The sequence below is a fragment of the Drosophila biarmipes genome, chromosome 3R, assembly GCF_025231255.1.
Source record: "Drosophila biarmipes strain raj3 chromosome 3R, RU_DBia_V1.1, whole genome shotgun sequence".
Lineage (NCBI taxonomy): Eukaryota > Metazoa > Arthropoda > Insecta > Diptera > Drosophilidae > Drosophila > Drosophila biarmipes.
The window spans coordinates 17,360,765-17,388,672 of NC_066616.1; the positions used below are offsets into that span (position 1 = coordinate 17,360,765).

The 27,908-nt window shown below is 43.8% G+C and overlaps 1 protein-coding gene across 2 annotated transcripts; it reads right to left on the reverse strand.

The window, feature by feature from the left end:
* Positions 1–27,797, reverse strand: LOC108031815 (octopamine receptor Oamb). 2 transcript variants are annotated; one of them, XM_017105541.3, is made up of 7 exons: positions 27,706–27,797; positions 26,592–27,027; positions 18,436–18,855; positions 12,708–12,999; positions 11,907–12,143; positions 9,856–10,372; positions 1–2,282 (listed from the first exon to the last, which is right to left on the reverse strand). In XM_017105541.3, the coding sequence occupies exons 4-7, from the start codon at positions 12,957–12,959 to the stop codon at positions 1,357–1,359; spliced, it is 1,932 nt and encodes a 643-aa protein (XP_016961030.1). In that variant the 5' UTR covers positions 12,960–12,999; positions 18,436–18,855; positions 26,592–27,027; positions 27,706–27,797; the 3' UTR covers positions 1–1,356. The 2 variants fall into 2 exon arrangements, with proteins under 2 accessions (XP_016961030.1, XP_016961031.1); XM_017105542.3 differs by lacking the exon at positions 1–2,282 and adding an exon at positions 3,669–5,137.
* Positions 27,798–27,908: the final 111 nt, after the last annotated feature.

Sequence of the window (27,908 nt, forward strand, 5' to 3'; positions counted from 1 at the left end):
TTTAAGTTGCCGAATAAATGAAACTTCCTTTATTTGTAGCACAAAAAACGTTTAACTTGAGGATCGTATATTGGTATAGTATATGCATATGCCCCTAGGCGTACATTGGGTTTTTGGTAGGCTTCGTAGGTTCGTTTATTGCATTTAACATGTAAGGTAATCGCGACACAGATATATCTCAGAATAATCTCCTCGGGCCTAGAGAGTACAACATTAACACTTTACTAGTTACGAGTTTGTTTAGCACTGGGTAACGTTTTATTTGCGCTTAGCAACAATTTGGTTTCTGCTTAGTCGGTAACAACCAGATATCAATATTCATGCGGAAGTTAAAAGGTACAACTCTCAAGTGCCAGTGATATCCTAGCTAGACTATATATTTACACAACCCGTCGCCATTTGGCCATCTTAGGTTAGGTTAGGGCGGAGCAGGCTTCCCCTGATGTCTATGTACAATGCTCAATGGTTGGCTTACCGAGGCAGTTGCTCAAAGCAAGGCCAAATCCGCTGGCGGAACCTGTCCATCCTGCTTCCTTTCGCGTCAAAGGATTGCTTCAAATGCCGCTCAAGCTGCCAGTTCAGCCACATGAAAGGCTGAGTTCTACACTAAGGAAAAGCTTAGGAAAATATAAAGAAGCCTTGTTGAGAAAGCCACTGAATACGTCTGTTTTCTATCATTTTTCAAAAATCATTTTAAATTTAAAGATATTATTACAAAAAAGAAATATTAGTATTTCGCAAAGTGGAATTCTCTATGCTGTTAACTTTGTTCTGTTATAAACAGTCTTCAAAGTGGTTATAAGGTTATAAAAAGAAAGGGGATCATGAAAGATCCTTTTAAATATGTTCTCTAATGGGTTCATTTTGTAAAAATGTCAAGTTGTTAAATAAGTAAGTATTTTTGAAATAAATGGTTTTTTAACTAACTAACATCCTTGAACAAAGATCATTAAATAAATTTCCATTTAAAATGGCAAACTTTTTCTGCATTAAGCAGTCACTCAGTGTATCCTAGCATTTGAAATCCTATACCCTGGCATCGCTATACTCGATGCGAACCACGCGTCTTGGCCGCTGCCCCGGCAAGGGAATCGCCCCCAATCCCGATCCCACTCCCGTTCCCCGCAGCGCCAACAGCTCCCGCGGCTACAACTGCGTCCGCTTGGCGCCACCTCCTCCAGCTCCTCCGCCAACTACGGAGCAGGAGGCGGATCCCTCGGTGGTGGCCTCCACATAGGAGTAGCAGGCCGTCTCCATCACCAGCGGATGGCAAATCTCGTAGACGGGCACCTTCAGACTCGTCTTGCGCAACCCACCCAAGCTGCTCTGTGAGCTCGAGCTGGGCCCAAACGATCGTCACCTGGGATCGTTGCTCATCTCGGAGTGGTGGAGTTCACTCTCGTCCCCAAAGCTGTGGGCCGCCGCACTGGGCGTGATGCTGGGCGTCCTGGCCCGGATGCGGATGGCCGACATGTCTGATCCGCGGCGGGAACTCTTCAGCGAGACGGACTGGCGGGAGCAGAAGCACCGGCAAATGATCCGCTTGAAGGCGAAGCGGAAGTCCTTGGAGAACAGGGCATAGATCATCGGATTCACGGCAGAGTTGCAGTAGCCCAGCCAGAAGAGCACCGAGAAGAGCAGGGGATCCACGCAGTCCTGACAGAATGGCCGGATGATGTACATGGTGAAGAAGGGGCACCAGCAGAAGATGAACATCCCGACGATGATGGCCAGCGTCTTGGCCGCCTTGGTCTCCATGCGGAATCGCTTCACCTGGGCCTTGATGTTCCGCCTGCCCATCTTCTTGTTGGCAGGACGCGAGTGTCCCGATCCTCCAGCCTCGCTGGTGTTGCTCTGCCGCCTGGCCAGCTCCGGCAGACCCTTGCCCACCTGCAGGTAGCAGGTGCTGGCTCCTCCGTGCTGCTGCTGCTGCCGGTAGAGCTGCGACTCGGTGGACTCTCGACCATTTGCTCCATTGTAGTGGACGGCAAACAGGGCATTTCCCGATGGCCGCCGCTCGTGACTCCCGTCGCCGTGCCCGGCCAGCTCGTTAATGTTCTCGCTGGAGGGATAGGAGACGGAGATCTTGATCTTGTCGTGGTGGTGCAGTCGTCGAGTGGCGTACTTGGACAGCCTCTCCGGCGAGGGGGTGCCCAGGGTGGTGGTGGTGCTCTGGGTGCTGCCATTGCTGTGCATGGAGTCCTGCTGGTTGGAGCCCCTTCCCCGATGGATGCGCAGTGTCAGGCGCTGCTCCTCGAAGCGCGAGCCGATGCCCTTGGAACCTGGTGGGATGGGCAAAGAAAGGGGATAGAAGGAGAACATCAGTACAAAGGGTATTACATGTCGGCGGTGTTGTATGTCGCTTGTTTTCTCCACCCTCTCTCTACTGTTCCGCCCCCCTTGAAAATCGCTCATACGCCCTGCTGCACGCAGGTCCTCGGAATTCGTTGCCTACTTCACGGCTCTGGGTAGCCTGGAGAGGAGCCAGCCTGTGAGCTTGCCAGCCTGCCTGCACTTTAGCAAATTAAACGCGTAATTATGCAAATGTTGCGCCATAAACGCGACAAGCACTCGACGTTGTCGTAGTCCTCGTTTCGGTGTTTTCCCCCCACTCCTCTCCCCGAGGAAGCGTAGTCGCCTTTAAGCCGCCTTCAAAGCGAACTTTATTTCATTAACACAACCATTTGCATAATCCTCGCCTTCTCGCTCGCTCATCCTGCGCATATGTCGTCCGGTTCCAGCGAGCTTTGCATTTATTACTCATACGCACGTTTAACTGCTGAATACATTTTCATTACTCGACCCGCGACGAGTAATGAATAATCGGCGCAATAATGCAATATTTTACTCGAGCCATTACTGGCACTGTTGCTTCTCCGCCAGCCGCACTAAGAGCTGGCTTATTGTCAAAGCAACACTCGACGGCTTTAAGGCTGCCCTCGAGTTTATGGACACTCGGCTGGGCAGCAGACCATGTGGCTCACTGGCAGCCAACTTATATACGGCAAGTGGGAGTGGCCCAGAAAGACCCATTCAATTGGATTGCCATTAAGGGGGTCTCGAAAATCTATAGCAGTTGCGGGCCCGACTGGTCAGAGTTTTATGTCATTCCTCGGAATAATTAAGTTGGTAACTGCTAAGGATAGGTATTGCTTTAGATACAGAATAGTTATAAAAAGAATGTACCTTTATTAATAAAAAAAAAGCGTAGAGAAACTACCTCGAGTCTAGATAAACAAATGTATTTGATAGGTAGGAAAAGATTCTTTATACTCGTATGCCTTTTTAAGGATATCACAACAAAGAGCCTTTTTACATATAGTTCGAATCTAGACAGATATATATTTTTTGTAATATCGATAGGGAGAGAAGGAGTTCCTATAAGCGTTTTCTTAAAAAATGCACCCCATCCAAAAATAATAACTTATAGAAACTATAATTTTCCTAACATTTTTAAAGTAATTGATTAAACATATCCTCTAAAGAATACCTATCTAGAGGGTGTACAATCGTCGGCTTAGTGAACAACCTTTGTGGTACTTGTTTAATGTCACGGAATATTGACCTCCCGTCTATACCTGTGTTGGTTACCCGGTGGTATTTGCCAATTTCTGTCTGCTGGTCTGGGTCGGCACTTGTTTTTATCTTTTGTTCTTACTCTGATTGGATTTCGTTTTCATTATGTTTGATTTCTACTTTTATTGAAAGTGCAGCCGACTTACACAGCTGCCGATACACACATACATATACATTCAATATATATCTGGATTATCTAATGCGTGTGAGTTGTCCTCAGCGCCTAACACATGTACACAAACAACGTAACTGAAAACAATGGGCTGCTTACGTCTAACAGGTGTATCTCATGGTGATCCGTGTCTGTATCTCATGTGGTAAGTATAGTAACGTACAGTAATGTGTATATATATAGTTTAACATAGCCTTAGGTCTAGGTAAATACATGAAAATTATTGCCATACAGTTACAACGTCGTTCAATGCGAATACTGACAGTTTTGAGAAGTGGGATACGTCGGCGTCTGGCGGTGCTTACAAAAGTATCAAAAAAGCGAAATGCATTGTATCGAACCCGCGCGCCCCCTCCTCTTAGAGGACGCGTCCCTTGCAGAATCCTCCGCGCCGGATCCTTCGACCCGATCCCGAGGTCGAGCACTCCGCCTCCTGGGGCAGCGACGAGCTGCGCTGCAGGGGACTCTGCTCGTAGCTGCCGATTAGTCAGCTGAAGTCCACCCCGTCGCCATCGTCCGAGCAGCCGGATATGGTCTTGTGGAATGTGGCCGGCGCCATCAGTGCCCGGGCGGCTATCATCTGGAAATTCTCCGAGGCCCGGAAGCCACTCCTGGTGCAAACGCAGCGACACACTATTCGCTTGAAGGCGATCCGGAACTCGTTGGAGAACAGGGCATAGATCATCGGATTGATGGCCGAGTTGCAGTAGCCCAGCCAGAAGAGCACCGAGAAGACCGTGGGCTGGATGCAGTCCTGGCAGAATGCGCGTATCAGATACATGGTGAAGAAGGGCAGCCAGCAGACGATGAAGCCGCCCACTATGATGGCCAGGGTCTTGGCCGCCTTGGTCTCCATGCGGAATCGCTTCACTTGGAACTTGGCGCTCCGCTTCCCAGCGCGCTTTTTGGCCGAGAGCGAGGTGGTGGAAAGTCCTGTCTCAAGGTCGCCAGACGGAGCAGCTGCGTCCAGGTTGAAGGTGGTCTCGCCTATGTCAAAGAGGCTGGTCTTGAAGGAGGCCCTTCGTCCGTTGGCGCTGCTGATGACCGCATAATGGGGCGATGCAGGCGGCTGATGTTGCTGGCTGGCGTCCAGGACATTCTCGGAGGAGGGGAAGGACACCTTGATGGCCACCTTCTCGTGCCGCTGGCGGCAGACGCGCATCGAGGTGGCTCGCTTGGGGGTGCCTCCCTGCAGGTGATCCTCGCCAGTGGTGCTCCCTGCTCCTGCTCCCCCGCCACCACCCCCATTGCTATTCACGCTGAGCGTCGAGGACATCGAGTGCACCGAGAGGGGAGTCCTCTGGGGCGTGGAGCAGGGTCGTCCACGGTGGATGCGCAATATCAGCTGGGACTCATCCACCCGATTGTTGCCCGACTCGCGGGGACTGCCTGCAATTAGTGAGTGGGAGCAATTGGGCGGAGTTTGCTTCGCGGTGACCTCTCATGGATTAATTTCGGTGGACTGGTGGACAGGTGGACTGGTGGTCTGGTGGTCTGGTGGCTTTGTGGTTTCTTTGGGTTGCGTGTGTGTGGTGTCTGGATGTGGATGGATCACATGGATTTTGGACATTCAGCTTGTACTGTACATGGACATGTGGTTAAATGTTCGAGGTGATTGAGTTAGATACATTCGCATAAGTAGATGCAAGATACATTTCCCCTTGATTAAGGTAAAAACTTTGTTGACTGACACTTCACAGAGAGCGGTTAACTAACTACAAACTGGTTACATTGAGATAGTTTGAATGGTGGAATAAACTTACGAGTAATTGAATAAGTTTAATAAAATGCTGCTCTACTTTTGTAAATACAAACATATTATGTATAGAGAGAGAAAACGGGGCTCATTCCATTATAAATATCTAGTACAAGAAAAACGTACAAATTTTGTTGGGTTTTTTTTCGTTTGACTAAAACTAGGACCAGGCATTTTGATTTATTTTTGGGGTTCTCGGGTTTTATGGATATTGATCACATCGTAATTTATAAATGTAAAATATGTTCGGCAATTAATTGTTATAAACAAGTTTGTTCATTTATTTGGGTTTATTTGTAATGTCTGTTGTGGTTCTCTCGTTTGAGTTTTTTCGCCCGCTGGGCACGGTTTTATTGGCCTAATTTTATTTATTATTCTACGCGGGATAGGTCGAAGGGGTTGGGGTCTATGGGGGACTGTAAATGGAATTGAAATGCCAAATGTACTCCATGAAAATACTAACGACAAAGGGCGCCGTCGATGGGAAATAATACTTTAATGAATTGCCCAATCGATTTGGAGGCTACCTTTTCCACAATTGGCTTAAGTAATTAACCGAAACAGACGAGTTCATTATTTATTGGATATCGTGGCACGGCAGACAGCTATCATTTCCGAGTTGTGCACTGAATAAATATTGCCGACGACACAGATGTGTATCCATGTTGAGTAAACACCGTATCACTCGGAGTTATCTTAATTTAAAGCGAAGCATGCCGTATTTTCATTTGCATAAACCATATTAAACCTATGGAGAACAAATATGGTTCGCCTATAAGTAAACGAATGTGGGCGAAAGGAAAATGTGTACAAACAAGAAGCCCAGTATATGCAGGATACAGTAAATAAAAAAGGATACACTATTGATTTTTTCCACCCTATTCCAAACCCAAAAAAAAAGAAAAAAAACGAAAGTTAAACAAACAATTTGTATACAAATGTATAACGAAAAAATATCCTAATGTAAATATGCAAAGATATGAAGGCGCAATCCCGGCGAAAGCCTTATTCTTTTTCCCCATGTCCAGGACCTCGGGATGTTTCGCATCCTGCGGCGTTGTTGATTTAAATAAATGTATAACTTTTGTTTTCCGCTAGGGATAATCCCTGCACATAAATGCACATTGAAATGCTTGGCCGGATTTCGCATTTCACAATTTCCATTTGCCATTTTCCATTCCACTGAGAACGTTGTTTGCTGTCCATTAATTTGGCATTTACAATTCACTCGCCACATTTTTGTGGGCGCTTTTGTGATGCTTTTAATTGAACAGCATTTAATAATAATTAAACAACATTCGTCTGAATGTCGCGGGGTAATTAGCCGGAATTGATTTGTCCGCCGCCAGTTGTTAAACGCTGGCGGACTTGCATGTGCGTTGTTGTCGCCAGCTCTTGACCTTTGAACGATGGCCTGGTGGGGACGGGAGACAAGTGGCTGGCTGCAAGTCAAGGCTCGGTGGGTTGAGGACTTAACTCAAGCCCGCCTGCCAGAGGCAGCTCGCACGAAAGTTGCCCGGATCCTTGCCATTCTGTTCCGCTCTGCTCTTGACACAGGGCCAGGGTCACACTTCTGAAATTTCTAAAGCCTAACAATAACAGTGGCCCCCTCCTGGTGGTCGGCGCCATGAACCAGGGCAAGTTTTGAACTTGAAACTTGATTACCTTCAAAAGCCACTAAAAAGGCGCGTGGGATGGCTGGTAGACCTATGTATGAACCTCCGAAAAAATAAAGAAAGTCCAGGCGAAAAGCATCAGAACCACCCGCATTGTGTCACGGAGAGATTTCAGACTTTTTGCACGCACAGGCAAGTGGCCCATGTATAAGGCCGGTGTTCAAAATAATAACGTGGGACAAAATAATGGAGTGCTCAAAGCAACATGGGTCCATAATAATTTCAATGGGAAAAAATTAAATTTTTTTTTAGTTTTTAAGTAAATCATTAAAAGTGTTTGAATATATTATTAATATAATATGCATTAAAAGTTTTCAAAATATTTCCAGTGTTATTTTGATATCACTTTCCTGTACGAAATTGATTGCTTTTTAAAGATTTATTTACTTTTAACCAAAAAACCCCATCTGTAATTCATAAAAAAAAAGATTAGGCACAATAAATAATTAATAAGTAGATACTAAAAAAATAATAATACAAACTACCAACCAAAAAAATATTATTTTAGAGATATTAATTGGACACTATTATTTTGTACACCACTGTGCCTTTGGAAAACTATAACGAGTTGCCCCGCGTGTGGGTGTGCTGGTAAACAGTTCTCTTCAGCCGTCTGCTAGTGTGTGTGGGTGTGTGCGAGGAGACAAAGCATATTTCAAGGCTGCTACACACTGATTCTCGCCTGTGTTGGTGGGAGAGGCTGGGGAGAGTGGGTCTGTTTGTGTGAGCTGCTGGCAAATCTGAGCTTTGTGCTCAAAATGGCGCCAACTAACGACACGACAGTGGCAAAACAAAAACAACTGCTGGCCCCCAAATGCACTTGTACTTCCCATTTCCCACGTTCCCCTTCCGTTCCACAAATCGACTTAAGTTAACTCCAATATGGCGGCAGTCGGTGCCCCAAAGTATGCAATCATTTTTAAAATGCAATTTTCGTAGCATACAACGCAGAGGCAGCAGGATTTGTGCGGCTCATATATTAGCAGTAGCATCGATTTCCGCTGGTACACTGGAATAGCTTGGCTATTGATTTTCCGGCCAAAGTCGGTCGGTCAGTCGGCGGCCATAGTTACTGCAGATTACCACCGAATGCGTGCTGGATATAGGATGTGGGGACATATGTCCCAGCAGAGTGCCCAATGAGCTGATCACGCGGAAGAAAGTGCGCTGTGGCCATGGCCGAGTAATGCGGCACACATATTAAAATAAACACTCAATGCCAGTTTAATGTGGGCTCCAGCGACTTCAAACGGAATCTCTGCCCGGGGATTATCGCCACCACAACGGGGCCGTCTCCAGTCAGGCCTAAAATGACAAAACCTAAGAAAATAGAAATTCGCACAGACAGCAAACACAGCCGAACACTGAAGTCATATTCCTTCTTTTTTGTCTTAGCCGATGGGTCCCTTTCATGTCCGTAATGGCTGAATCCCGCTCTCATTTAATCCCGTCCTCCTTTTTATCTAAGCCGATTTGTTTGATGTGCTCCCTCAGCGTTCATCGATTTTTTGCCTTGGCCCATCACGGTATATAATGCTAATTATGATGCGTGACTTCTCCTCTGAGCATGTGATTGATATAATGCTGTGATAATTTAAAATGAACTGGGACATGCGCGGGATTTTGATTCCGGGTCTTGGGGGAGGATGATTGAAGTCTTAAAGGACGATTTGTAGTACTAAAATTGGAAAATCCAATTGGGGACGATTCGGGTTCATAGCAGGTTATTCACAATTTTAATTTGGAGCGTTTGTTAATCACACGCCTCCATTCGTTCACTTAGATGGGTACACTAAAACGCTAATTAATAGTCATGAGCTTGGACTTTTCGGTGCTAATTTATAATGACATTCATTTAAATCATGTTAAGGGGATTTAAATTACATGGACTTTAGTTTAATCCGTTTTACAGAGCTTTTTAAGAGGGGTGTTTATTCATTCTGCTCGCTTTTATGAAAAGCAGAGCTCTATTTTCAGTTGTAAAGGGTTAACTTTGTAATGCCTGGGCTTTCACTAAGTGTATATGCATATATGTATATTTATAGATTACTCATTTCCAGGTTATTTATCATGTTTTTCTTTTTTTATGTGCAAAACACAAAAACAAAATGCCGACAATAATTGTATGTATACATGTGTGGATGTGTGCGAGTAGTTATTTATGAATGTAAATTTAGGTGTCTATTTTTTGGTTTCATTGCCGCCATCGTCGATTTATACAGTTCCTCGTGTTTGCTGAGCACCAAGTTGTTATTTACTTCTCCGACAATTTATGCTTTCTTTTCGGGGGGAGGACAAGGTCGAGTAGTAGTGGGTGGTGTTGGAATGCTGGGGTGTAAGTCTGTACACTTTTCGATCGGCAAGGTAACCAAAATAAAACAGGGACAAACGGGACGTCACACTATTGACTACACGTTGAGAGATTTGAAACTGTTTAGCAATCGATATTAAAGCTTGAATAAAATGAACTAGCTACGTGATTACGTTACTTATTTGGTAAATCGAACAAATATTTATAGATATATATAGAGAGAGAGATGAGTATCAAAACCAAACTGTTAGCTACGCACACGTTAGGACAAATTGTGACAAGGTGACAAGGATCAAACAAATCGTGTCCAAATGAGCTGGTGGTTGTGGTTGTTCTTGGCCAGTTAGCTACGTCTTCAACTTACCCTTGGTGGTCTTGAAGCCCTGATTGATGGCCCTGGTGGTCCTCACGGCGGCTCGATAGATGCGCCAGTAGAAGAAGAGCATCACGAACATGGGTATGTAGAAGGAGCCCAGGGCGGAGTACAGGACATAGCCCCGATCGTTGGTCAGCTCGCACTTCCAGGGACAGCTGCCGGAAATGGTCTGGGGTCTGTTGTGCGGCGGAGAGTTCAGCAGATCGAGGTCCATTTCCGTTTCCGTCGTCGAAGTCATCATGGTCGTCGTCCTGCTGGTTGTACTACTGGTCGTACTGGTCGAGCCCATGGCCGCAATCCGTATCTCCGCGGATCCATCCATGGGGGCGAAGTTGGGATCGTAGGGATTGTACGCATTGCCATTGCCCACATGCGGCGGAGGCGCCGAGGCCTCGTCCTGTTCCTTAATGCTATCTAACCCTAGTTGACCATCCTCCGAGCTTGACATCGTGGTGGTGTAGTAAAGCGTATGGTTTCCCTTTGGATAGGTCGGCTGTATGACCGCCTGGAAAGGAGGTGCGAGAAATGGGAGATATGGGATCATGAGATGACACTTGATATTCGGAGGACCCCATTAAAATTCCGCCCTCGTCCTGGCACCCTCTTCACGCGGCGCGCGCTAAGAAGCCAATAAAAATGCAACTTAAAGCGGGTTATATTGCCAGAGATATTCGCCGACGTGTTGCGCATAAATATTACTCGTGCCAAAAGGTGGCGTTAACAAAAAGCCAACAACAGCCCGGCGAAATAAATGCCGCCAGCAGGATGTGAGAACATGTCGGGCCATGTGGCCCACTCCACGGCTTCCTGCAGTCGAGCCTGAGGAGCGGCGCAACAATAATCGATGACAACAGCCTCGACTCGCTAACCGGGTTTCGATATGTCGGCAGGCCGAATGCCATCCATTCAAACGTGGCCCATTCAACTGCACTCAGCCGCTGCAGTTCTGAATCGAATCGAATCGAATTGAATTGAGTCGAGTGGAATGCGCAGGGATGAGTGTCCTTCGAAGGATACATTTTCGTGTGCTGCTCGGACGAAGCCATCATAACAGCGGCACCTTGGGGCGAGCAATGTCAGCCGGGGCAAACATAACCAGTGGTGTTAGCTAAAGGGGCACACCAAAAAAAATTGAAAAAGATAAACACCAAAGATCGAGTATTTTCAAGAGAAAACGTTCTTGAAATTAATAAATCTTTCACAGTACGGAAAATTGTTTAGTAGTCTTGAACTAAGAATTATTTTTTTCACTTATTCCCGCTCTTGAAATTAATTTACTCATACACTTTTTTTTTTAATTAAAAATGGATCTTGCCTTACTTTTGAGATCATAAAAGCTTTTTTGTGAACTCTTTTGAGAACAAAATAGCTTATTTGTGAAGTGTTTTGAGAACTGTTTGGAGATGTGTGCTGGGAGCTGTTTTGAGAACTGTTTTGAGAACTGTTTTGAGAACTGTTTCTTTCTGTGTGAAGGGCCATTAACTGTCGCTGGGCCAAAGGGCCAGATCTTATTACCCACTGACTGGGGTGCCCATAAATTGTGCTCTAGGCTTGTTGGCATCCTTGTTGCGGCGTGTGTAACACATCATTATCAGTGCCGTTGCGTAAGAATAATGCGAAAGACGGCTGCCGTAGAGGGGGTGGCGAAATTAGAAAAGGCACATCGCCCTTTCCCGGAAAAGGGACGAAACTCGTGTCTTGTTTTACGGTAATTTTGGCACAAATGAGCCGGATTGCAGTCTTTGGCACGAGCCAGTGTCGTTGCCATTGTCGTTGTGGTTGAGCAACCACTGCTGCCAGCCCCAAAATGGTGTCAATGACAGAATGGCCCTTGGTTTCGGGGCCCCCGAAAAACAAGTTACGGCTCTTGCCTGGCTTTTTGTTCTTTACGAGGCTTGAGCGTGCTAAAAACAGTTTACCGACTTTCAATTTTGTCGGCCCCATTTTGGGGCTTCACCTCTTGACAGAGACAAACCGCGCTTCCCTTTGTTAATTTATCGCATCGGGTCACTTGTGGGTCAGTTGCTGCCCGAACTCACCTTTTGATCCTTCCAGCCGACTAGCGGCGGAAAGCAAATAAAAAATGATAGTACCCAAATGCCGGCGATTAGGGACTTGGCCTTCTTCGTGGACATGATGCTTGGGTAGGTGACGGGTCGCGTGACCGCCACATAGCGGTCCAGGGATATGGCACACAGGTTCAGGATCGATGCCGTGCACATCCAGACGTCGACGGCCAGCCAAATGCGGCACCAGAGATCGCCGAAAATCCAAACCTGCGGGGAAATAATTAAACAACTTTAGGTAAGACAAAATTTGAGTACTAAGAACATTTAATATGATACTATGAAATATTAAAGCAAAAAATTGACTTGCTTAAATGTGTAACTTAAAGTTCACTATATACTCGTATATATGAACGAACTAGTTTAACAGCAATAACTTTTTCGATTGAAAAAAATCAAAATATTGGAAAGCTATTTTTCACTGAAAACATAAGCAAAATGTTTACAATTTCTTGAAAAGATTTCTATGAGATATTATGAATTGAATTTCAGGAGAGATACTTTCGCCAAAAATTTTTTATATTAGGATAAAAAAACCTAATTTTTTCTGACCTTTGTTTTTGCTAAATAAATGAAAATGTCAATTATTTGAAAAATAATAGTTTTTGTTGGATTTATGTTACATGACTTATCTACTGATATCTAACTGCCGTTGAGTAATTGGAATAGAAGTTTTTTTTAGCAAAACTTTAATTTAATTATTAAATAAAATCATCATATTTTTCTGGTAAATCTTTTTGAAAATCCAATTAAAAGCTGATAGTCAGGACTCACCTTGAAGACCTCCCAGGTGGCCGAGAAGGGTAGCACCGCCAGACCCACCAGAAGGTCGGCCACGGCCAGGTTGACGATAAAGAAGTTCGTCACGCTGCGTAACTTATTCGAACAGAAGACGGCGGCAATCACAAGGCAGTTGCCACCGATGACCAGAACGTTGATAAACTCGAGTACGGCCAGGGAGATCAGATTGGCTGGTTCCGTCCATTTCACAGATTTGATGAGATCCTCGCACTCTGTCTCATTCATGGCGGTACTTTTGCGATGGGTGTGTATCTGTGTTCACCACCTGCAACGGACACAAAGGGGAGGCTCTCAGCGAAATCATTTGACTACCTATTCGCCTAATTGCTGCCACAAGCTGGCCTCGCGTGCCTAATTAATTTATAAAAAGGCTGGCCTATAAATAGGCTGGGCATGAATGAAGTGGCCGTTAAAACAGGAAACCTAAAGGAATTATAAATGTGCGGGGTGGTCAGACATGACCAGAAGGCATTACTCTATTTCGGGAGCAGTGCAAAAGGCGCAGACAGCTTAATAATAATGAGAAACTGCAGTTTCCTGCGAATGGAAACTAAAAGGAAATTAATAAATATTTTATTAGATTAAAGTAAGCTTTTTTTCAGTTACCCGTTCACCTTTAATGAGTCAAAAGACTGGTTATAAAGAGGAATTGCCCCAAACCATATACACAAAAATAGGGCAATTAGAGGCAGCAGCGGACAAAAAGAGGAACAGGATGTGCTGGGTGGACCGAAAAATAAAGGAGGATATACCACAACGCCATGGGCGTATTTGCTTAATTGTTTTGTAAGACAACATAAGCTTAGCCCTCAAGTCTTATCCGCTGCTGACCTGCCCGAATAATGGAAAATTAAATACTTGCGGATACATTATACCGCCATAATGTGCGCAGGGAATTTCTGAATGGACGAGGGAGAAGTCGCACATTTCTTGCTCACTTGGTATTCAGCTGCAGTTGCACATTGCAATTTAATTGCCGTAATTAATTGCGGTCGTTTATAATGTGTGTCCGAGTGTGTTTCTCGGGTAAAATCTATCAATGAATTGGCATGCGAATCGGCATTGACAGCACATTTCCATTACCGAGGGACTGAATGAAGAGATGTTCATTCAATCGGCTGATATTGCCGGACATAATAACCGATAAACTACAAAATCAGCTAAACAAGCCATCGACTGCCATAAAGCGAGCTCGCACTCGCGCACGATTTGGGCGCTAATCAATATTTGAAATTATTTTTGACTTTAATGGCGCGGCACGCACCCAAATGTTGGGTAAATAGCGAGAGCCACCAAATCCACATCCCCTGGGTCGATTTTTGGGGGTAATTGCCTGGTATGAAATATTCACAGCACGCAACAAATCGATTAAAATATACATCTACTCCGGGGCTAAGAAACCTGGCTACAAATTGTGTGAACTTTTGGCAAGTTGCCCCCACGGGCCAGTTGGCAATGTGCTTGGGAACACCTGTTTCTGGTCAGTTTAATATTTCCTCAGGTGCTTTCAATAACAAAGAGGAGCGATCCCGGGGCCCATAACAAAAGTCGCCAGCCATGGGAACCAGTTGCCAATCAAGCAAACAATATCATATCGATTTGTAAATTGCACGCGGCAAATCATTGCCCACGGGTTAAGTTCAAGGCAATTCACATTGTTGCAAGTGCAACCTTTATGGAGCGACCTGGGGTTAATCAAAGTATGCCCAACATTTGGCAGTGGCCATGGGGTATTTCGCAATAATGCCAATCGGGGGAGTCTACCATAGGAGTGCGTGTACGAGGCCCGCATAAATTACTCGCATGACAAACAAAATGCAAAGGCCAAAGAGGAGCTTGGCGAAAATTGTTGCCAGTTGTAAAGTTTAAAAGCATTTCTGCCCGGGGTCGTGGCAGGAAAACCTTCCCCCCGTACCCGGCCTCAACGCGGGGCAAGTTGATGGCATTTTCTTGGCGCACAAAATTTGCATGCCGAAATTTGCTTTGTGGCAGCTAATAAGGAGAAATGCCCAAATTGAGTTGCACGGCGAAATTCGCCAACATTAAATTGCCGAGCGTAATAAATAATTGGCATTTAAACCGAGTTGTAAAAGCTTTTTCACCCACGCAACACACGCGGCGTATACGCACTCCCTTCTGTCTAATACCCTTGGCAAATGAGTGGACGGGAAAATTGAATAACAAACAGCAGCAGCTTGGTAATTTGAGCTTTAAAGGGGAATTCTGATTTATAAAATATGTCATAAAATGTAATTTAGTTAAGTATTATATATTACATTTAATGAGTTTCATAAGCTTCAACTTGGCAATGCAACACTGTCCTCTTGTTCCATTACGCATACGCCTAGTTGACGATGACATAAAGGGTGGCGCTTTGAAGCAAATTAAATTTAATTACCGCAGCATTAAAAAGTTAGCAGAGTTCCTTGGACGAAATTAAAATGTCAAAAGGCGTAAAAAGTTGTGAATACATTTTCCGTGAGTCATAAATATTTATTAACATACAAATTACTGCTACACATTCGTTTTCGACGAGTGACTCAATTTAAAGCACACAATAAATCTTACTGAAAACTTTTTTCTGTTTTTCTACACAATTCAGCATTTTCCAAGTATTTACCAAATGAAATTTAATTCATTCCTCCAGCAATAACTTTTGTAACACGCAAAGAATACATATGAATATTTACATTTTCCATAAAGTCTTAATCCCAAATGTAACCGAATTGTTTTTCCTTAATAAAAGTAAGAGCATTTCCCATCAAGGAATTTTTAATGTATGTTTACTGAAAAACAATAAAGACAGTTTGGCTGACAGTTCTTGTGCATACAAATTAAGCATAAAATTCCATTATCGCAAAATAAATATTAAATTACACTCACAATGAACCGGAATGGGGGTGAAGTTCTATGAAAGCCCTGCACTTTCTCCCCCAAAAAGGGGCGGCAACCCGAATGCAATTTGTGTGGCACAGCTAGAGAGGAAATTAAAAGAACGAGCAAAGAAAGCGAAACCACAGGAGAAATTGCAGCAAATCAGATTTCTGAAAAGTTAGCAGGAAAATAAATTGTGAGGTGCCAGGGGCATTGCAACAAGTTGATTAAGATAAAGCCAAATGGCAATCTCAGAATCGGATTTTAGCTACTATTATTCCGAGAAATGTATTTAAATCGATTTTTGAAGAATTTTATGCTATGCTTAGTTTAATTTTTAATGGAATTTCCGGATGAGTTGGTCATCAGCGCGAGTAACTCCTTTCAAAAAATTAAAAACTTTTACTAACAATGCCGCAACATTTGCGGCGTAAAATCAAGTTGCCACCAATTAGCCGGACGCGTAGCTTCGGTCGCTAAATGAGTTGAATTAAAACGCGAAATTTGCAACAATTTCCAGTGGCCACATAACCGGAAAGCGAGCCATTACACACAGCCGCAAAGGCTTTGGCCCCCACGCAGATAAAACAATTTTGCGGCCTGCTGATTTCTGCCAACTGCAATTGCCCGACGACAGTTTCCAGCGCAAAAAACTTTTAATTTAATTCTGATAATTGCTCGCGAATGGCGCCCAAAACATAGAGGATTCCAGTTGAGGACCCACCCCCACATTTAGATCAAACAAAGCCAGCCAGGTCTGAACTTTAGCATCCGAAACTATCCTGGGAGGGGAGGAAAAATTCACTCTACACTGAGAACGCCATTCTACAGTCAAGTAAATACAGTCTTGATTAAGGATTGGGTTTATGCTTAATGGTTTCATTTTAATAAATGGAAAACCCACGGTACAAAAATCTTGAAAAATTATTCTTCATAGTTAAATATTGGCCAAAAAACAAAAATCTTATTTTTTCACCCAAAAAAAGTAAGTATTTTGGGCGTAACATAACAAGTAATGGCCCAATTATGGAATGTCATACCTTACTGAACTCGTAATAAAATTTCCTATCAATTGGCATTCACACCTAAAAAACTTTTTTCTAACATATTTTCGCAAAAAAAAAGACGATAAATGGAGAATTGTTCACTAACTCACAAAATAATTTTGAGTGTAAACTCGGAAAATCCCACATTATGCGAGTACGTAGTTGAAAATCAAATGCAAATGACAGGCCAAAGCCTCTCGATGTGTTCGCTGGCTTTGTCCGTAAGCCGAGATTTGTGAGCTGCTCCAGTGATATCTGGAGTGGTCTTGTCGAGAAGCTGTCTTCTGGCCCTCTGCCGATGGTGTTTTCAGAACCGGCAAAGCTGATTTATTATGAAAATTACTTGAAGTAATTAAAATTTAATTAATGGCTCGCCTGGGCGGATAATGTTAAGTAGTTGGGCCATTAGCAGATCCCCATGCTTTCTCCGCCTTCCCGCCGTTTTACGAGGCAACGTGTGTGGGGTTGGGGACACACAGCTTTACGATTATCTGTCGGAGACACATAAAAGTGTCCTGTCTTGGGGATATATCTACATTGGATTTATTGCCGCTCATTTGGCGAATGGTAACTGCAGCGGCAGCAGCAGCAGCAGCTAGGCAAACAGACAACTACAAGATAATCAATGTCGAGCGCACACACATCATCGTGTCAGAGTTGATTGCAACATTCACGTGGACGTTGGCGTGCGGGAGGGGGGCATGGCAGCTTGGGAAGGACATATTCACCAGCGCCGTCGGCGAAATGTGCAACTGACAGCTGCTGTGCAGCTGTGGCAGCAACAACACACACCTACGGCCACGCAACTAGGACGTGCCTACAACTGTCAACTGGTTCCCTCTAAGGGACTCGCATAGAGTACACACTCCTACACCCACTCCCCGATGAGGGGGCGTTGGGGGCGTGGCAGGACGTGCGTGCCACTTTGCCACAAAGGCAAACGGAGCCACGGCGCAACGGAAATAATAACAGGAAATGTTGCCAACTAAATTTTTAACGCACAGCACAAGTTCTTGGAGCAGCTTGACTAATTGTGCGCGACATGCATTCCATTCCTCACAAGTCCTTAGGGTAAATAGAGTCGCAAGCAAATTGTTTGATTGATTGCTGTTTGTGTAAGCTGTCAGAGAAATCAAGATACAAAGAGGAGGACGAGCTCTGGCCTAGAAAGTGAACCCTTCAAGGGGCTTAAAATAGAACTCGGGCTGCACGATCGCACGATCCGTAAGTCCTTTTTAATCAACTTTGAGAAGCATCTTTAAAATTGCGGATTAAATTGTATAACATTTCAGGTCAAACGGAACTTAAAATATGTTCCATATTTGGGTATAGTTTTTAAGGATAAATGTAAAATACTCTGAGAATAGTATTGATGGTTCTAATAGTTTTAATTTCCTTCATTTTGTATCTTTATGTTCTTCTGCATTTCAATTAAAAACATTTTTAAAAATAAAAGCTAAAAGCTTTTCAAAGAAAAGAGTTGCGTTATATTTTATTATCCTTTTTCCTTGCATACCTTGACAATTTCGCAAGAAAAAGAAAGCAATAATAGTTTTAAGTTTATTGGTTGGCTAATTCTCTTCTTTCATCTTCTTAAGAAGGTGCAAGCCCTTTAAATTACCATAGCTCCAAGGTACTTTGAAAGGCTTTAAAGCCTAATCCTTTCACTGGGGAGCATGAAATTCCCCAGGACAATTTAAAGCAGAACTTAGGAGGAGCTACCTTGAGGGCCAAAAATAGATGGCTTCCAATTTGGCCTCCTCCGGGGTCCGTTTACTCACCAATATCAGCAGTTTGTTGGGTAGTTGTAACCATGAATTACAGCTCGCTGGGTGCTGTTGCTTTATGGCCATGTTGTTGATGTGGCTGCCGTTGCTGAAGCTGCGGTTGTGAGTGGCAACCGGTGGCCAAAGCGGCTGACGATGGCGGTACCGATGCCAAGTTCGCTCCAGTGGACTCCTGTGCGTCTCGTGGGCCCCGGCACCCGCAGGCTGTCTCCATCCAGAGCCACTCCGTCCTGGAGGTTCGGGGGTCACTATACCAATATGTGCCCCTAATAGTCCTCAAATCGTGGGGTGCAATATCGTGTGTTGACACTATTGTTTGCACGACCCGCGGTTTACATATCAAACATGTGTGCAACAACCAGCACTCTGATGTCAATTATTTGCGAGCCCTGCAGAATATTCCACCAGAAATAGCTGCAATGGAAAGTGTACAAACACATTTTTTATCAATCACACGGCGTATACGCAATTTCTCGTTCAACAAGTCAACACCACGAATGTAGTATGTTGGCAGCTTGTCAGTTCGTTAGTGTGAGCTTAGAAAGTTATCAAGAGCAATTTCGAACTATGACTTTATGTAGTAGATGTTCTGGCAAAATGTCACGTTTCTGGAGTTTAAATCAGCAGTTAGTTTAAATCGCCTGCGGACAGGGGGAGGGGTTTTTGTGAGATTTTCTGTGGAGCTCTGCAAGCCACTTAGATGACAATCAATAAATCCAATCGGTTTTCTCGGCCAGCCAGCAGAGACTGACAAAAGCTATCCGGATTTACTAATTGCCTGGCAGGAAACTTTTGCCAGTGACTGTGCAGAAGCCGTGCAACTTTTCGAGCCTGGCATTCCACTGCAAAGTTATGCGCAAACTAAATAAACAAGTAAGTTGCTCAACAAAAACTGACAAGTAACTCGATTTTGATTGACTGAGCCTTCGCACTGCAACTTCTGCTGCATTTTCAACTTGGAAAATCCTTAAATATCTTTCATTTCTTACTACATTACTCGCCCTGATTAATTTGTCGCATTCGCAGAATTTGTATTCCACTTTTGCGCCCCGAATTTATTCCATTTCTCCCATTTCACACGCTGTCAGCTTGACAGGGGAATTTCCAGATGGCCTTTTCTTCGGCGTTCTTGGTTCCGAAAATTAAATGTCAAACTGCGTTGCCGCAACTGTGAAAAGATGAGAAATTGCATTTTCACAGGTAATTTGCATTTGCCGCCGTCTTTTGCCTTACTTTTCCCTTTTTCCCCTCCAAATGCCCGCCGACAAATGAAATCGGGGCGGGAAAATAACAAAAACAAGTATAAAATCGATAGGTAATCAATGTTTAATAACTTGAGCGTTTCCCTTGACCATGGTGTCCCAGACAAAACTGAGCCAAACTCGGCCAAATTGAAACGGCAGGGCTGTGAGCACTGTAAACATTGAATAAGTCATGGGTGCGACTGGCGCCTTCGCGCATATTAAATTGGGCGTTTTTAATAGGACCACGTTCCAGAAAAAATATCCCCAATCATTCTGGTCAAGCAGTTGGATAAGGCCTCAGGGATACGTCATTTAAATTTTCGGCGCGTTTCCCGGCCAAGAAGGTCAAATCATTGTCAGGGCCTGGCCAAGGTCCGTCGGCCGCAGTCCGCTAATAACCATAATTTGTATTTAATGACACTCAGCATTCGCTGCTATTCATTTGGCACTGGGTGTGCCCGGCCGAGTGGACACCTATTAATAAGTATATTCATATTGGCCTTATGGCCGAGCGGCACGACAACATTGATTCACTTTAAAAAGCAACTCCTCATCCCCATCATTCCTCCTGCTGACCAAAAGCCACGGGATTAAATGGCGAAAAGGTATGCAAATTTAACAGGCTCTTTGTGCGCCATTATGGCATTATTCACCATGAGCCCGTCATGCACTGATCTCATTTGTGCTCGTGTTCGCTAAATTAAATCAACTCACCGGCTTTGAGCTGGAAATGTGCACCCTGCCATGTCATGTGCAGGCACTTTTATCCCTTTATCCTTATATCCTTATACGCTTATCCCGGAAAACGACGAGTGACTTCCGAGGAATTAGGGGGCGAACTGTGCGTTGCATGCACAATTCACTGGCCTGGCAAACTAATTAGTTGCCTGCCGAATACGTCTAAAAAACCCAGTGGCCCAAAGCAAATAGACACGAAAGGATTAATTTAATGCCTGTGGTTTGAGCTACAGGTGAAGTGGATTCCCGGAAAGACAACAACTGAATCTCATTAGCTCAAGCAAACACAAGCCAATTGCAAAGCCGTAGAACCCAAAATTCCAGGAACGGCTGGCACCCCGAATAAATCACATAAAGACACGTTAAATATGAATTTAATATGTCCCGGGCTAGGTATTAGCATAGTAATAAACGTTTCAAGTGGCTCCGATTGTTCGGCTCGATAATGGTGCCCTAGATGGTCGTAAAAAGGGCAGATAGACCACTAGGAGCGGTGGCAGCCAGGAACCACATCCACAGCCACATACGTCATCGACGCCGTTGCCAACTGCGACAGGGCGAAATCACTCGACTGCAAAGAGATTGAGATTCAGGGCCACTTAAGTGTCATTACATTTGCCTTCGCCTCGCGTTTCCTCTTGGTCCGCAGTCATTTGTGAACGTGTTTGTTTGTTTGTTTTGCCCCATTGTAGCCACTCATTGTTCCCGGGCTAAGGTGAAAGTGGGCAAAACAACAGAGGACATCTGGGCCGGGGTATACTTTTTCCTCCAAGCTGTTTACTTTATGCAAAGTTTGTGTTTGCTAAATAGGATTATTGCTAATACAAAGGGGGTATTTTATTTATACGCACTTATTTTTGGCTGGCCAAAGTAATGAATCAGTTTGGGGCAAGAAAGGTACTTTTATTGAGTTATTGTTCTGAGGCTAACTGGGGGAGAGAAATCATAATGTTTTCAGTTCACTTTCTGGATTTAAGTTCATGAAGAGTTCAGCGATTTGTATATTCATAAATTTAAATAGAAAACTCTTTTTAATTATTGTTCAACAGATTAATATTTGCAAGTCCTTTGATTTTCTAATGACATTTTAGGTATGAAAATTAAATGGTAACTACTGAAAAACTGGAAACGACTGAAATACTTAGAATTTTAATAAAATTAAATCTAGGGCTATTTATTACTTTAAAATTTGTGCCTGTTTACAAACAATTATCTTTTGTTAATACTTTTGAATGAACTATTTTCAAGATTTTCAGTAGACCGGGATGGTTTAAAATTCTGCACATTCGTGTGTAAGCAGTTAATGGCTTCCATGCTCATTGCCGTTCCCAATGTACACAAGCCCACCCACATGTGCAGCTCGCCTGACAAAAGGTTTTATGTGCCATGCACGACGAAATATAAAAATTCGCACTAAGCCAAACCCTTCCCAGCCCCTGCGATTCTATCCCCAGAAACACACATGTCAGGCGTTGTCTTGTCTCTGCCTTTACATACAAAATTGACTGTGAAAACGCTTTGGGCACTTTGGTCCTCTGTTTGCACACACTCTCGCTGGAATCGTCCTGCCACAGAGCCGCAGAGCCATATAGTCCTTAGTGTAGTGCAGGACTATGTACATGTGTACTACATATATATATGAGGGGGCTCACAACTTTCGCTTTTATGCCGGCTTCTGGCTGTCTATGTCGCATTATGTTCGTCGCCCGTTTCTAAACATTTGTATGTTCGTTTCGCGCAGCTTTGCTTTTTTATGTGCGAAATAATTTGTGTTTGGATTTTATGCTGTCATAAAAGAATTTTCATGGCAAAGCCCCAGCCCAGTTGCAGTAAAAAACGGTTGAAAAAGTCGCCTGAACGGCTTTGGAAGCCCGAAGACTTCCACATTTCGCCACGCTTCATCAATTAACTAATGAATGTCACCGCACTGAATGCATGAACAGCTGCAGGAGCCCATTGATTGGGACTGGCATTGACTTTTGTCAACACGCACACAAAAGCCAAATGTGGCCCCGGAGCCAAGTTGCAAATTAGATTAATTACATAGCCGCACACCCAGGAAACCAATTGGGTTTTCAATTCATTCGATTCGATTCCATTCGATTCTAGTCGAGATTGCTGAGCGGGGTTAAAGTTCGGGGCTGACTAATCGAGCGGCGACCAATCGGATGCTGGAGATCGCATCGTCTGGCAGTGACATCGCACAGATAGCTGGCTGCCAGAGCTGCCAAACTATGTGTTGTTGCCAATTCGGGCTGCCAATCAAGATGACAAAACAATTGAAATCAAATCCATAAATTGCTTTTGCGAGCAGGCACAGAAATGTATATTTTATTTTGCATACGATGCAATCGCAAATGCCAATTTATCTATAGTATTTCTGGCTGGGCGTTGCGAGAGCCAAACATGGCACGATTCTCGGCTGGCAATTGGACTGACTTGACTTATGGAGGTGTGCAATTAATTCAAAAGTGTCTGGCGAAGAAAGTTGCAGTCATTAATTAGCATTTCCATAGACACTCGGTGAAAGTTCTTGGCGGGTCCTCAGTTCATTTGGCACGTTTGGCACTGAAAAGTGAAAAAGTGAAGCGAGGAAAAGGCAAAGGAAGAGGAGCCCTAGGACCAAGGACCTGGGAGTAAAGCTCATTTCCGCTTTATATTTAAACACTTGGGGGCTAAAATGTTTGCTCTCCCATTGCCACGCAGTGCAAAATCATCATAAAAGGCAGGGAATGAAAAAATAAATAGCCCAGGCCCCAGAGAGTGGCCTCCGGTCGATGGACCATGGAACTCGGGGCTCCAGGCTCGCAACTCGGAGGTGGGAAACGCTTAGCAAGTGGATTTTTAAATTAGTTTGTCGACTCGACGAACGACGACCGACGACGTCCTCCAATTTTTGCAGATAAAAGCCAAGTCTTGAGAGTTCCCAGAAGCGAGGTCCTTTCGGGCAAATGGACTTGGCCGACTCCTTCTGGCTTATTTAAATGAATTAGGTGATTTTTCAAGAGCTAAGCCCGCCACGAGCAGTGAACTCATTTCCGTTCCAGTTGCTCTCGGCCATTGGCCATTGGCCACTGGCTCTTCATGCTTCATTTGGCCCCCAGTTTGTGGCTGCATTGCAATGAGCTGTTAATTTGCAGGCCACTGCGTGTCAATCAAAACTTTTTACGAGATCTTGCCCTGGGAAATGTGATTGCCATGCCACCTTTCAGGCAACAGAAGACACAATCATCGCCTCGACTCTGGCGGCGACGCATCGTAAAAAGTGCGCGCTGAGTGTTAAATACATTAAGCAGATACTTGCCATTCCAGGGCTCATTCTTTCCTTTTTTCGGCAGGTTCCCGGCCCACACGCCGCATACGCAATATCGTGTGTTTGCCTTTGTTTCCCTGTCGCCTGTCTTCTCTTACATGAGCCGAATTGCGAATTGCGCATACGACGCGTGTGCCAAGCAGCAGGTCGCAGTTGGCAGTTCGCAGTTCGCGAGGTGGGAAACTCGCAATAAAGCTGCAAAGTGGCACGAAAAGGGGATCTTAAAACAAACAGCAAAAGAAGGCAGCGAGTGGCGGTGGATTGAAAGTGAAAGGGTTCCTCCTGCTCATTTGCCCCCGTTTTATTGCCGGGTTATTGTTATTTAATGCCAAGTTTAATGCCAACACACACAGCGTGGCAGCGAACACCTAAAACAATTTCATGCCCGCCCCATTAATATATTTCAACTGGTTTGGTTTGTTTTATTTCCAAGTACGTGTGGGCTTTCCCCTCCCCCCGCCCCTGCCCACTCACCCCCTTTGTTGCTGCAAAGTTTCACCCTCGGCCCGAGTGGCAAGTCGTTTGCTCCGCTGGTTGCACAATTCTATGCTGACGCTCTTTTGTGTTCGACGGGGCTAAAGAATCTCAGGTTTCGGTGGCTTATGCACGTAGGTTGCCATTGTTGTTTTTAGATGGACAAGGAAGCAATTTGAATGCCTTCACAGAGGGCTGCACATAGCGCAGAATTATGTTTGGGCCAGCTTGGTTGCCACTCGGAGTTCGCTTTTCGCAGCCCCCAGCTGGCGGGGCCTGGCCAGGCGTGAAGATAGACAAAGTTGGCCTTAGGGATATTGGTCAAAACGTGCTTTGGGCACAGAGAAAAAATTATATCAGAAGTTAATTGAAATTAGGGTAGTTTTAGTCAACGCAAGAAATTAGTAAAGTTTTAAAAGTAATGGGTATTTTTTATCAATCACTTAATATTGGAGTATTTAAGTTTAAACCCATAAATTACGTTATATTTCTAGCTTTATCTCAGCACTAACATTTTTTAAATCAAAATATTTACTTTTAAAAAAACACAATAATAAATTAAGTTTTTGCAAAACAAAAATCAAATCAAAAGTCATTTAAAATTTGTGCAATTTAGGTTTATCTTTGAAATTAGGTAAGATTTCTATTCATATTTATTCAAAAACTCAGCACTTAAAAGTAATAATTTGATACTTTGTTTACATTTTGAAGTTGCATGCAAACCATTGTATAATATTGTACAAATTTAACCCCATACTCTCACATAGAAGGTTTATATAAAAAATAACTTTAAAATAAAAATTAAAATATATAAATAAAATTTGGTTTTAAGAAAGATACGCCTTTATTAGTACAGAGTTCTAGATAATAATATGATGACATGTTAAATATTTTGAAATATATTTTAAACCTCTAAGAGTAAAATCGACTTTTTTAAGGGCATTTAAGAACCAGAACAGCCATTCAGCCATATTATCGGAAAAGTTTCGGTTTTGGGTACCCGGGGTAATTAATGTCAGAGAGTCGTGACTTTAGTCGCATACGGGGAATGTCTGTTTGAGTGTCACTAAATAAAACTTGGGCTGCCTGGTGTTTCACACTTTAAGTTGAAATAAATGGGGATACATTTAAAAACCTAATTTATTACTACACTTTCCGTTCGCCCGCCTGGCCGACCGTCAGTCTACTGTCTGTCCGCATTATTGGGCCGGTGGGTCCATTGTGGCCCTGTCACAACAACTTCCATTGTTTGCCCCCATTTCACCTGTCAACCGGCCTTTGTGTCTGCTAAGCTTCACACTCGCCGCCAGGAGAACTCGCTGGCAAGCCGGAGGATGGGCGGCAGAACTCTTGCCAAGTCGCACTTGGGTTTCCATTGTCAACAAGCCGGCCAATTTAGTTAATTAGGCTACCGAAAGTGAATAAACAAAATATGTAACCGAAGGCGGACGACGGGCACGTGCTAAGCTCTGTGTGAACCGAAAAAAACCGCAAAAATGCACAAAACACTTGACGAATTTTTCCGTTTTGCTTCGTAATTTGAATGCCACGCGCCTCCCCTTACCCCATTGGCCCCTGCCCCTCCTGCTAATTGCGTCGTCGCCTTCGTGAATGTGGATTTGGATGGGGATGGGGATGTGAATGTGGATGTTGATATGGGTTTGCAATTAACTGAGTCTATGGATTTATAGCCCGTTCCGTCTGGCACTAATGCTTTTCTCAATGCCCCGATCCATAGCTGCGGGCTCTCTGCTAATAGCGATCTATATTTGGGTGAATCAGACTCAAAGAAAGCTTTAAAAGCACCTGATAAGAATTTTTTAATCATAACTGTATAAATAAATTATTTTTAAGCATCACAATGATATGGCTAATTTATCTACTAAAATTATTATATAGGAAGGCACAAGAACATTATTAAAATTAATTTATTTTATTGTTTGCTTTTATTATTTAATGATAAACAACTTGATTTATAAGGCATAGACAACGAATATCATAAAAAATTTAATTGCAAATTACTTGAATAGGCTAATACCGTATTAAAGGTAATATAATATTTGCATAGGTCAATTCAAGCATTTTCTAAGATAAAGCGAATTTTTTGTGTGACTTATTTCATTACTAGGGAAATACATGGCTTTAATAGTGCACAAATAACAACAAGTTTATGGCTAAATATATGAATAAGCTCATGATATTTTTACTGCCTAATGGTTTTGTCAGTGTCACCCAATACTAAAAATATATTAATTAATTTTGTTGTTTGCTTTACTCATGTCTAGCTAACTCTCTAGAAAGTAGATACAAGTATATTTTATAAAATTCTGACATTTTATATATTTATATGGTTCCACTTGCCTTAAAGTCGAGCATCTCACCTGCATAAATCATCGCGATGTCGATGGCGATGGTGAGCGGAGTTTTCTGGGCGGGATTAGCCGCTTGGCCGTCGCCGAATCGCTCGGAAAAGCGGTCAAGTGCCGCTCCGTTTGTTGTTGCTTTTCCGATGCACTTGGCTTTTTCTGAGTTGAGACGTTAACCGGCTCCCCAGATTGCCATGTATCTTCTGGGGGTCTGCTCTCGAGACTTGTTGCCGCGGGCTGTGTTTGCTCGCGCTCTCTTTCGCCAATTAATTGGTTGTCATGCGTTGAATAATTGCACGCATTTTGCCTAAAATCTCCATACTCAGCAATGGGTTTGTAAAGTTTTGCATTTGCATTTTCAGCTCTCGGTTTTCTCAGTGTTTTTTGTTGATATTTTCGATTGGGCGTTGCTAGGCCGGGTTTTGGTTGAGAAATTAATAGTTTGTTTGCGCTAGAATTTGATTGAAATATGCTTTATTTGTTAATTGCATAGATTGGCAACATTGCGTTGGCAATTTATGGCTAAACAATTATTTGCTGTCATTGCTCAAACAAACGGCGAAAGAAATGCAGTTCGGTTCTGCGGGCTGACATCATATTCGGGGCATCTATAAACAGAAATGTTTATTTTTGCATATGGGCATTTGTGCACTGTGACAGCGGGACAATTATGAAAATTACACTTTGTCAATGCCTTGAGTTTGCTTTGGGCGACAGAAGGGAAAATGGTTTGCTAATGAGGGAAATTACAAAACGGAACGAAAGCGAGCGATTTGATTAGGCAAAACCCCATAAAATCACATAAGACACATTCACACTCGTCTCACACTCGCGAATTCATAATGAATGCACTCACTCACTCGTCGCGCTTTTTGCGAATTTTAGTATTTTGTTTTTTTGTTTTCTGACCAGAAGGCACGTAGCTGCCGCAAGCTTTAGTTTTTGATGGTGCCATCAGTCGTGGGTAATCCTAAAAACATTACATAAAGCTTATGTCCTTTGGCCACGATCGCGGGATCAGTGGAAACTGCTGAAGCAGAATGGTGGGAAACAGCTGTTTTTTGCGATCGCAAGCACTCGGCTCTTCGGCCACTCACACACAGACACACTGGCACACAAGCACACCCACACAGCACTGTTATCTACCGTTTTGAGCCGTCGGCAAGAACCGTTAGCCAGTTTTTCTCCGCTCGTGCGATTTGGCACAACCGACGCGGCAGAATTTTCAACACGAACTGAATTTCCAACGCCAACTGTTGGCCCACAGGCCTCGGGACCCGAACGAGTGGAATGGAACGCGAAACAGCGGAGTTAGAACGGGGAACGGTGAGG